Source organism: Protopterus annectens, chromosome 6.part0, assembly GCF_019279795.1.
Source record: "Protopterus annectens isolate FY-2018-M chromosome 6.part0, PAN1.0, whole genome shotgun sequence".
NCBI classification, from domain to species: Eukaryota; Metazoa; Chordata; order Ceratodontiformes; family Protopteridae; genus Protopterus; species Protopterus annectens.
This window is the reverse complement of record NC_056737.1, coordinates 1,526,606,895-1,526,619,457: the sequence shown is the minus strand read 5'-3', so window position 1 is coordinate 1,526,619,457 and position 12,563 is coordinate 1,526,606,895. Positions and strand designations below refer to the sequence as shown.

At 36.1% G+C, this 12,563-nt stretch overlaps 1 protein-coding gene across 2 annotated transcripts; it reads left to right on the top strand.

Moving 5' to 3' along the window:
• Positions 1-871: 871 nt before the first annotated feature.
• On the top strand, positions 872-7,695 carry EN1 (engrailed homeobox 1). 2 transcript variants are annotated; one of them, XM_044074987.1, is made up of 3 exons: positions 872-1,707; positions 3,641-3,700; positions 6,925-7,695. In XM_044074987.1, the coding sequence occupies exons 1-3, from the start codon at positions 1,209-1,211 to the stop codon at positions 7,239-7,241; spliced, it is 876 nt and encodes a 291-aa protein (XP_043930922.1). In that variant the 5' UTR covers positions 872-1,208; the 3' UTR covers positions 7,242-7,695. The 2 variants fall into 2 exon arrangements, with proteins under 2 accessions (XP_043930922.1, XP_043930923.1); XM_044074988.1 differs by lacking the exon at positions 3,641-3,700.
• Positions 7,696-12,563: the final 4,868 nt, after the last annotated feature.

The following is a 12,563-nucleotide window of genomic DNA, read 5'->3' as shown; positions in this document are numbered from 1 at the left end:
ATACACACACACATACACACATATATATATATATATATATATATATATATATATATATATATATATATATATATATATATATATATATATGTGTGTGTGTGTGTGTGTGTGTGTAGTATGACCTGGCTTGATCAAATATAGACATTATTTTTTGGGGGGAACTGCGGGGTTCCCTTTTCTGCAGTCTTCATTGTAAACAGGCAAACGGGGGGAAGGTATCTCGTCAAACTGATGAAACATTGACTAAGTTGCCTTTAACTCGTTAAATGACAAACGATTCGTTAGTTATAAATCTTACATGAAGATATTGTACGGCCAAATAATAAATACAAACATATATTTATGACTGTTCCCATTTAATGCATATAATGACACTTTTTGCGGAATAGATGTACATAAATTAAACAGTCAGATTTCTCCATAAATGGAAACTATTGAGCTGTACTAATGCATAGCTAACTGAATATGAATAAACAGTGCGGAGATGTTCTATTTTATAATATATATATTTTTTACAAGGCACTAAGAACAAATGCCGGTATCTCTTTGGTCAAGGCCTTTCTTAAATGATCATAAGAATATGTGGGTTACACATTGGGATTCAGAGGTGTTTATTTGTGCATGTTCCCCCGACGTCTGTGTTGGGGGGGGGGGCACTTTTCGCACTTGAACCTGTAAGTAAACGCTGTATTCTCTGACAGCCCGACTTCAGCCCCACCCCCTGTTTAGATTTGGCAAATCCGTTATTAAGCGACCACTAGGCGCTCTACGTCATTGGCCAGCTTCATTACAGGCGGAACAGCCATAATCTCCTGAATGGCTGAGCACACGTGTCTTAGAGCTCACGTGCTTCCGGTCCGACTGAAAAAAGAAAAAGTATGCGAGAGGCTGAGCTGTTTTAGGAGAGTTTGCAAAGATCGAGCTGTCATAGATCAGAAAAAAAACCTAGGGACTTCAACCGGCCATCACTGCGTTGCCAGCTCCGCTGGGCAACCCGAGTATGACACTTGGAACCAAACCCTCAGTATTTCGAGGATGCCAGCGCAGTAGGCTTGCAACGACAATTACGATTTGTTATAGTAAACAAGTTGATATTTAACTATCTCAGGATTGGGTCCAACCATCATAAAAAGTGGATTTCTTCGCTCCATTGAGGAGGGGAGAAATAGTGAAACTGACAGCCTGTAAAATACTTAAAATATAAAAATATGGAGGAGCAGAAGGATCACAGTAATCGCGACTGTAGCGACTCAGAGAGCATTTCTCTCTCCCCAAATGTGCCCTCACCGCCTACTATGCCCCATCAGGTCGCACAACAAACTCACAGAACAACTAACTTTTTTATTGATAACATCTTAAGACCGGACTTTGGATGCAAGAGAGAACTCGGAAACAGAGATCGGGGACAGACATCAGGCAGAGAAAATATCAACCCACTGATAACGAAGCCATCCAACCTTTCTACTCTGTGCCAGGACTCAAACTGTAATAATGACAGCACATCTACTTCCCCAGCACCCAAACAAAATCAGCCTAAACCCACAGAAGTGAATGGACACAGCCCAGCTAAGTACGGAGAAAATAACTCCACCATTCTGCTGATGGGTTCTAATAATGGAGGATCTGTTTCAAATATTGAATCTCCTCAGCCTCTGGTATGGCCTGCTTGGGTTTACTGCACTAGATATTCAGACAGACCTTCTTCTGGTAAGTAATTGCACGTATTCTGCTTCTTGTAGCTGTTTTCAAACCAACATTTAATAACGTTCCAGCCTTCTGTTTAAGGTCTTGGTGAGTTAATGAATTAATTAAAATATGCTGTCCTATAGAAGTGGTATGGAATTATGATTTAAAACCGTGCCTAACTGTTTTCGAGTTGTGCCAACGTTGCTAAGTTTGGAAATGTGTTGCACATTTAAGTTAGATTATTTTGGATATAGAGAAATCAGACAAAAACATTTTAATAGCAAGCACGTTCAGTTTTGTTTTTATTATTTATTTTAATTTATAATTATTATTATGCTTTACTGCTAAGAAATTCTGCCCTTATGAGAACAGGAGATAAATTACAGCTGAGATACTAACCAGCAAAGATTATGACGCTTTTAATCTACCACGTCTTGCAACCATTTAATTGGGTCAGTATTGAAAGAATATAGTAAACTCTTGAGCCTTTCCCCTTCTGTAGCATGTACTGTCATTAGCGGCTGGAGGGCAGCAGGGTTGAAATATATTTGTTTTGCAACTCCATATGCTGCATCTTACATGTACCATCAGTGTGTCTGTGTGCACGCGCGCGCGTGACAGCTGCATGCTAAAGACATGTATGTGAGCGGGCGCATTTATGCACGTTTATGTATCTATTTACCCTCACCTCTCAGGTGCCATGAATTATATACGCTACGGTGATTTTTAACCCTTAGATTTTAGCCGTGCTTCTCCTATGTTTGCAGATTGTCTTCATTGATCTGGACATTCTGTATCAAAATATGTGTAGATAAGCCTATTTTAATAATAAACGTCTGTGCATTCTTTCTCATGTATACACTCGTGCTGAACATGAGAGTGGTTAGGTTGATCCGTGCTTCTCTACCGCGATAAACAAATATAAGCACATGGAAAATAAATGTGCTATAGCATTTAAAGCGTGCTTTTTTCATTATTGGTACATCAAATAAATGAAAATAGGCTACAAAACGTTTAATTAAAACGTTGATGAATAAGGAAGATAGTATATGTAAATATGTATGTTACTGCAATAATTACATCATATGACTAATAAATACGCATCTACTTATACGGAGGTTAGACGTACTTGCAGATGGATGATACTGTATTAATTAGTACAAGTATCTCCTGTTGTTCATGAAGAATGGTAATTCCACACGAGCGTTGTTCTGTATAAAATTAAATGAAACAGATTTATCTTCGGAACATATATTATCTTTGCGGCCACCCAAAATTTAGTCTTACTCAATTTCTTACCTCCTTTTTAATACAGGACAAACGCTACAGGGACATTTTTTTAATTTGACGTTACTTGATTAAAACACACACATCCACGAAAATTCTGTCTAATGAACTTTGCAAATGCAACTAAACAAATAACAATACTTACTGCAATTCGTATCCAAAATTTGTAATACGTGATATGAAATAGCAGTATAGTGATCGGTCTTAGGATGATGATTGTGGGACGAAGACTGGGCTCTGGTCAAGGTGTGTGTTTCAGCTGTTCTCATTAACAAGTTTGGCTGTCCACTTTTTTTAATGAAATAGATAATCTTGCAGCTGTCCTATCACATTACTGATACTATTGACCCACAGCTGCAAACATTACAACCAAGCAAAGTTACTGTGATTAAGTGATTGAATGGCAGATGCCTCTTTTAGTGCAATCATTTCAAAGTTCTTTCCCATCAGGGCATTCAAGTAGTAAAATAATTTTATTAACATTTGCATCTGCTGTTAACAGTCTGCAATAATGTGTGCTATATATAGTTTACTGCATGTGGAATAAATTTAAAGGTCCTTGCAAAGCTAGTGTTAACTGTGAATTGTGTTTGTGTCTGCTTCTTATGCATGCTGTTGCAAAACAACTGTTCTCGGTTTAATTTTCAAAAATTCATTACTTTTTTAGACAGCAAATACAAAGAAGCTGCACACAAACATACACAAGAGGCAAAGGAAGATATTTCAGGTGAAATTTCATTTATTTATTTACTTATGTTTTGCGGGATAGTTCAGTTATCGGTACCAATCATTTTCAGACAGAGGCCGGGTGACATCATCACAATTAAAACACGGTTAAAAGCAGAGTGGAAAATAAATTCTTCCAGAATACAACACATTAGCAAGAACGTGCAAAACATATGACACATGAATTGAGAAAATAATACAGGGGTTATGCTGCACAATATACAGGAGTTCTATTGGTATTCTCACAGACTTTTTAGCATTTTAAGATACACTTTAAATAAACTATGCACATTACAGTACAATAGAGCTAGAAGACAATAGTGGATATGTAGTTACGTGATGTGACCCATATGAATACATGAGCAATTGGCTTCTTTGAGAACGTAGGTTTTTAGTTAAAGTCTGAAACTGGGGTAAGAAGACAGTTTATTTTCTGGGCAGGAAAGAATGCCAAAGAGCAGTAGCAATATTATGGAGGGAGTGTTAGGTTTTATGCAGTTTTGTTACAGTAGTTAAAGGAGTGTTGGATTTGATTAAGTAATCCAAAGCTTTATTAAAATCAGAAAAAAACAATTCACAATATAACATCAACAATATAGGGTCACCCATAATGTTGTGGTTTGATTTTTTCAGTTACTTTACTTGCTAGAGGGGAGAATGTTTCGATAGTATTGCAAACTTCCACATCCTTCTCCATACATAAATCAGACATCAAATGTGTATAATATGTTAAAGGAAGCAACGTAAAACAGTACTGATAATTGTATATCCACGTTTGTTTTGTTCGATGGCCCAATGACCTTTTGCAGCCTCGACTAGAAAGTACCGAAGTAGTAGCTAATTTATAAATGATGAGGAATCACACAATACATAAGAATAAATACAAATTCTAGTGTTTTAAAGGGTCTTGGGGCAAACATGTGTCCGCTGTAGACATTTATGCTTCTCGCGGAGTCTTGTGTTTTAACAGTAAAACGAAAGTTGTTGACAGTATTTACAGTATACACATATAGTTCACTTTGAATTATATTTCAGGAAACAAGCAGGACAACATTTAAGATAACTAGTATTTCTCAGTATAGTGTTGTTATTTTACAGTGCTTACCTTGTGCAATACCAAAAACATGTAAGCCAAGGAGATAGAACATATGAACATGTATGCACAGTTGTGCCAAACTAACAGTGATTTTCTGCACGTTGGAAATCTGGTCATCATTCTGCTGCGCACACTTTTCGGTTATAGCTCATTGCAATCTGTGTATAACATATGGTTATCAAAATTCAGAACTTACAATTATAAACATTAAAAGTGTGGGTGCTATTTGCTAAGATTAAAAGCATACCATATCACATCATACTGTCATCTAATATAGGACTACAGATTCCCTTAACAAGAACAGCTGGAGTTCCATTTGCTTAATGGTGCAGCGTTTAAAAAAAGAAGTAGCTGTTTGGTACAAAATATTGTTTTCCATACTCATCAGTTTTAGTTTACTATTGTACTGAATTGTTTAATAAAATTGGTGATTGTACACATATTCTCCTTAAACTCCGCATAGATTACAGAATCGCTGCAGAAATGTCCTTCATTCTTTTTCAAAATTTGCCTAGTCCACCCTTGTCTTCTATAGCTTGAAATGTTTATTTGTATCTCATCACAGACCTCTACGCAACTCTTACTTGATTCACCTACCGATCACCCTGCTTTTTCACTTTTTCTTACATTTGTTAAATAACATATTGACCCTAGAAGTAGGCTATAGGGCCTTGTGTGCGTGTGTACGTGTTGCTTCAAGAGTTTTTGGTCACGTTAAATCATGGCAGTATAGTACATGAAGATACAAGAAGACGGTACAACCTGCTTAAAATGCCATTTATTATTGGCCAAGCTGAGTAGAATATGAAACAAAATATGAATGCATTCATTCTCAAAAAAAAATCTTACCAAATCTTTTAATTAACTGATTATCTCCGCTTTGCAACACTTCTAATTTTAAATTATTTAGGTATGTAGTGAAAAGATGTCCGTCTTCAATTAAAGGCAGTAGTTGCGGGAAATAACACAAAGCATCTAAGGTAAATGTACATACACCTGACCACACGAACTTTGCAAAAATGCACTTTTATGATAAATAATCAATACATTTGCACACATTGGTATGAGTGCAGATGTGTAAGCATGTGTGTGTTGTGGAACAGGGATAGTGGAAAGCAAATACAAAATTAGAGCCCGGCAGTGTGTATGTGCACAATGTTTATATAGGTGTGTATCTTAGATAATTGTGCTTATGTCCGTGCTTGGAATTACGCACACAGCCGTCTACAGATACTAAACCCGCTCACGTTTTAGGTCCCATGTCCATAAGTAAAATCATCTTCAGTCACACCTTTGCTTTCAAAACATGTTATCATTTAGTCAGAATGTACTACTTACATATGTTTGGAAATGGGTCACGTTTTTGATTGTTTGGTGTGTTGCTTGGATATGCAGAAAGAAAGCGATCGGCGAATTACTGTATTACTTTATTTTGTTTGTTAGATAAAATGGATGCTATAACTGATCCAACATCGAGCATTTTTGTTCAGAAACCAAGATAGCAGCAAGGCATTTGTCATACAAAAGTACATTAATGGCTGCAGTGTGAGGCCTTATAGCAGAACCTTTGGAAACAAGGTGAAACGCAGCTGGTAGTGTGGTAGAAATAATGCAAAGTTAAATAAAATGCTTATTAAGAGAAGGTGGGATGCTGTATCTAATGCAAGTGTATGGCTCTTGTTTTTTATTCAAAATTACGTGTTAAGAAGTTTTATGTGTTTAATTTAAACTTTGTTAAGACTGGAAGTGTTTGCCTTGCATGATTAAGCTTGAACTAGCTATTTGGCTGTGCAGAACAAAATGGCCATCAAACCATTGCTTTAATGAATCACAGGGTATTCTGTGAGATAAATGGTTTACGATTTCAAGACAAGTCTAATAATTCCATTGCTTGTTGGTGCCCTACTCTATGTGTTTTATTTTATATTGAAGGGCAATATAGTAGGCTAATAAACACTGCAAGTGATAGAGTTATGTTCCTTAATTTATTCATACCAAAAGACGCAAAAGTTAAGAGAATGAGTGTTTATGAGTATGTGTTTATGTGTGTAGTGGGGGGAGTGTCTGAAAAATTGACTGCCGGCCTCTTTAAATGGTTTTTACTCATGTGCAATTTTATTCTTCCGAAGGTCCCCGTACTAGAAAACTGAAAAAGAAGAAAAACGAAAAAGAGGACAAGCGACCCAGGACAGCTTTCACAGCTGAGCAATTGCAAAGACTAAAAGCTGAGTTTCAGGCCAACCGCTACATTACAGAACAGAGGAGACAAAGTTTGGCCCAGGAACTCAATCTTAACGAGTCTCAAATAAAAATATGGTTCCAAAACAAACGAGCGAAAATCAAAAAAGCTACTGGCATCAAGAATGGCCTTGCTGTTCATCTCATGGCCCAGGGACTGTACAATCATTCCACAACTACCGTTCAGGATAAAGAGGAGAGTGAATGATTATCTGCATAAAATGTAACTTAAAGAGTGAAACAATGAAAAGACCCTACATGCAGGAAACAGGGACTGAGACAGGTGCTATTTAAACAAGACCTTTGTCTTTCCGTGGTGTATGGGTATATGGACTTAAATATGACACATGAACATTCAGAAAATTTATATATAGCCAAATTATCATATCACGTTGTATATATTTAATTTCAGGTAGCGATCCTTATTTACTGGGAAGACTATGTTTTTTATTTTTTATTATTTTTTATTATTTTGATGTTGTTGCACACTGTTTTGAAAAACGTCTGACGCGACTGAATTTTACGTGATTATTGTCTTTTCCTTTCTGGGACTTACCCTCAGTTATAAACAGACTGCGTTATTGGACCGCCTCTACAAGCCAAAGATTTTATTATTTTCAGGAATATGTGGTCTGAAATAAATTGTAAACTGTGTTAATGAAGATGGGTTGTAATTGCTACCTATTTGTTTCTTCTATTTGTACCTTTTGTTTTGTCTAAGATACAAAGTAAAGTTATCTTGAAGGAAGTAAACTTAAACTTTAGACAAAAATGGCTGAAAATGGGGGAAAGTTGTGAGTGTGTGACTGCGTGTTTTAGAAGATGTGGAGATATGGTCTAAATTATGACAGCGGGCACTTTACCTTATACTTAAAGAGTTTATTGTGTTAATTGACACAACTGAACGTACTCACATATGCACAGTCACACACTTGAGATACTCCTGGATTTCCATAACCTTCAAACGGCTACTTTTTTTATACTTTTGCTAGGTAGGGCTTTGCAGATATTTTGTCATCAGTGTATAGCTAAGTTACGTGTTGTTGCTTTAATAATGAAGCGGTTTTTCGGAATTTAATGAAAATGTGGCAGCTTTGAAATGGGGCTCTGTAGTATATGTGAAATTACTTAATCTTTCAGATTTTTTCTCCCAAAATTTCTTTTATTAGAGCGGCACTACAAAGGAAACATTTTATTATTATGGTTTGCGTAAACCTGTCCACATAATATTCAACGGAGTTAGTTAACGTTAGTCGTAATATTTATATTGCAGTCGAATGTAATTATGTAAGGGCGCGCGCGCACACACACACACACACACTAGCTTGTTTTATTTTTATAAAAGAAAAATGCTAGGACATCTCGGGAGAATTACTTTATGTAAACAGTGCGTTGAAAGAAATTGTTACATTTAGCCACAAATTACTGGCAGTGTTCGCAGCACTACAGAACAATCATCTTCTTAGACCTGCTATATTTTCCGAATTCAGAAAAGATTGTGTTGATTATTTAGCAATGAGTAAATTACCCAAGTGCCAATATGTGTGTAACTTGTACAACTATAGCAATGCTGTGGAAAAAAATACAATGTTACCTGTTGCAGTTTCAGTACTTCGATAAGAGGCCCATGCCTCTCAACTGTTTCTGATTTTGCAAATCATCCTTGATTTTGCCTCATATTTTCTCTGCCCCATGTAAAATCACTAATTTTCTGGTTAATCATCGAGGAATATAGCCAATAATGTCATTAATAGGCATTGCAGTTTCATGCTTACTGTTGGAGTTGCCATGGACATCCAGAGTGACAAAAATGATTTTGTTACAATTCGTATCGTTCCATTAACTTCTTAAATGAATTAAAGTAATACTTAAAAGATTTTCCTATTTTAAGCTTTGCCCCCAACACACACACACACACACACACTATTTTAGCTTTGTCCGGATTTCTTGAGCAAATAAGTATGTGTGTTTGCGCGCAAGCTTCTGAAAATTAAAGGTTACCGCATTGCTCACTAACACCCTTTAGTTTTGGGGCCATTGTGTGAAATACATTTTGAAATATTTTCGCATACATCTCAACCGCCTTACTTTTCAGAGAAATGTTTGAATTTGCTTCTGTCTGCATTAAAAATTCTGTTTCTCCAGAAGAGAGTCACGAGCACATTACGATTAAAATATTTCTTGTCCTTCTAAATGCATTTGAATACAATTATATTGTTTTATTACTATGTATCTAAATTAAATCGGTATGTAACAATTAGCACTGGTTTACAGTATTTGCGATTGATTATTTTTGTCAGTTGTCTATCCCTAAACTCATAAATAAATAAATACAGACAGTTATATAAATAAACACAATTAAACGTGATCTTGCAGTTAATCAGCAATGTGTGAAACTTGCTGTTACACGTTAAAGGCGTGTTTTTTTCAGGTGGAGCAAGCCCTCTTGCAGCCACATGTAGGATGTGCCCCCTCCCCCACACCCCGCTGATTATACATTTTAACTCAGAGTAGATCGCTTGAAGGGAATTCTCTGACTTACATAAAGTTTAGCCATGCGCAATTCCTTCGGGTTTGGGGGATGGAACTATTGACTCTTAAAAATACTGCTCTGGTGGTACCCATTTTTTGACTTTGCCCCCCCCCCCAAAGGGACGTAATCACAGGGCAAAAATTGTGGATAGTTAATGCCAATTCCAGGAAGACATAAGGAATAGCGTAGGGTTACCACTTGTCCTTCTTTGCGGGACAGTTCCACTTGGGGAGTTTTGTCCTAAAAATGGAATATGTCCTGAGATTTTAAGACAAAATATATTTTTTAAGTTTTTTTAATAGTTGCATAAAACAGTTGTTTTGTATCTGGAACACATAAATATTATATGAAATACCATAAGCAACTAAAATGTTACAAAAATAAGCTTTTATTTTTGGCAAAAAAGTGAAGTTCTGCCCTTTGCACAGGCCGTGGGTATGTTTTGTCCTGCAAAATCTCACATTTCTAGAAAAAAAATGCCCCACTTTGGGCGTTTGAAAAGGTGGCAGCCGTAGAACAGCGCCATCTAAAGGAAGGCTCTAAATTTTGGAAAAATATGTATAGTTTTATCTAGCATCTGTCTGTCTCGTTCTAGCTCTCTCTCACTCGCTGTCTTTCACGCACAGGCACGCACGCACTTCGAAAGAGTCCTACATTGTCTTCAGAGTTTAAACTGTTTAAAGGTCAAGTAGGAATGTTTTTGCAACATTTAAAGTGAACATAGTGGTATAGCTAGATCAGGTTTGAGAAATGCAACTAAATGAAATGTGTAAAATTGTCTGCTCACTCCCTATCAATATGCATTAAACAGACTCCTCTTAAAATTTCCCATATTTTTTTCTTATTTTAAAATAAAGGATGATCAGTCCATCATGTTTTCACTGTTGAAAAGAGTGCAGTGCAAAACAGCAGAAACGATCGCATGTCTGGCGTTTTTACTGAACAAAATCTAAAACTTCAAGTTCAAATGTTGAGCAGTTTGGTCAGCCACTGATAGTTGCATCTTTCTACTGTGCTTTCTTTGGCGCATAAGTATTTAGTAATACTTCTCTTTGGCTGTTAAATAATGCCTCTCTGATACAAAGAAATTGATTTATAAGAAACTGTTCAAGGTACTAAGTAAACTGTGCCTAACATTATGTAAAAATAAAATGAAATAACATTGTTAATTTTGGTAAACAAAATAAAGTTTCACTTTTGTATAGGAGATGCATCCCCTCCAATCAGACACTTTTGTAAGGGATCTGGGTACTGCTGTTGATTCCTTATTATTTGATCACAATGTCTCTACAACAGTTTTGAAAGCCCTTTATGTGTCTCATCTAAATTTCCAAAGGCATATATATCTACTAGATCCACATAAGTCTTGATCTCATTTTTTTCTAAATTCATATCAGACGCATTATTTAGTATAATGCACCTTTCGGCATGTATTTGTTTAGATATCACAGAACGTGAGAGACCTCAGAAATTCATAACTAAAAAGATCAGTTGCCTCAAAATTCTTTAATAGGAGAGACTGGCAGCATTTTCTCTGTACTCAGTGTCTTACAGACTTTTCCATGGAAATCTATGTGTAACCTTTCCTGCCATGAAAGAGCAAACCCTGTTTGATCTCTCATTCCTTCGCAGATTTAATGCTGCATCAATTACTTGGTTTAAGGAATAAACCTTCACCTGTAGATAAATAAGACACATTGGCGTGATAGTTCATATCCCAACGTATCCCTCATCTCTGAAACAAACATCCACTTGGTGTCAAGCAGTGTAACACCATTGACACTTTCAAGGTAAACCTAAATAACTGGATGGGCAGCCTCAAATTCTCTTGCAGTCTTGTCTTGCTCTTCTTGAGGCTAGAGGAAAATTTTGAATCGTTTTTTTATTTATTTATGCATTTATTTATTTATTTATTTATTTATTTATTTATTTATTTATGTTGGTAGACTTGAAATGATCTGCAGACTGATTGCCTAGTACTTACCTACGAACCTATTATGTCGTCGGTTAGTTAACCTTTAGTGTGTTTGGTCATATGGGAAGAGAAAACCATCGTTATGTTTCAACAAAAAGCAGGTATATCTCAATGCAAATTCTATTACGCAGATTCTGCTGGTTTTACGAAACTGTATAGGCATTCTAATGAGCTACTGTGGATGAAAGACACCGGGTTAGGAAAATAATGCAAATTACAGATGAAAAGACATTTGGAATACTAATATCATAAAGGAACAGTGTGTAAGTCCAAACGAAATCAGTCATAATGACAGAAACGGCAACACAACAGCAAGAAAGGTACAGACAACACAGGAAACAAATAAAACACAGTATAATTTAAAATATAAAAATAAACGTTATTAGACAAATAGCAAATCATCAATGTCAACAACTTCGAGCGTATCACATCGACACCCAATCACCTCTTAATTTTGAACAACTTTTCAATAGAAACAAAGCATTTGCGTACAAAAACATGACAAAGATCTACGCGTCTAGCCAGGCATAACACTATGTACTCAACTCAGTATTTTTTTTTTTCTGAGCACCTTTAGAAACATTAAGACTAGTCATGCTTCTCAATTTCTTTGCGCAATAATTCTGGACAAAGCCGTAAATAATGGGGATCATAGACCCAAATCAGGGACATAGTTTAAATAGCACTCTAAAGGACTCAACCAGTTAATAAAACAACGAGTTCTGCATCAAAATGCTTTTTTCTTAACAGAAGGTAGTATAAAACTCTTATGTCTGGCATTATTGACCACCTGTAATCTCCATTCCTTAATAAAACATCAAGTATTTTATGAAGGACAGTGCAAAAATACGAGGCAACTCTGTAAAATCAGGGGCAGTTCAGAATCATGAGGCTATTACAGCCCAGAATACAGTTCTCTGTTTTACTGCTTACAAGAAACATGCACTTTTAGTGCTTGTGTGTAAATTTCTTACATGTATAAGAAACGTCATTTAGACACACATGCACATTTTAAAACTATT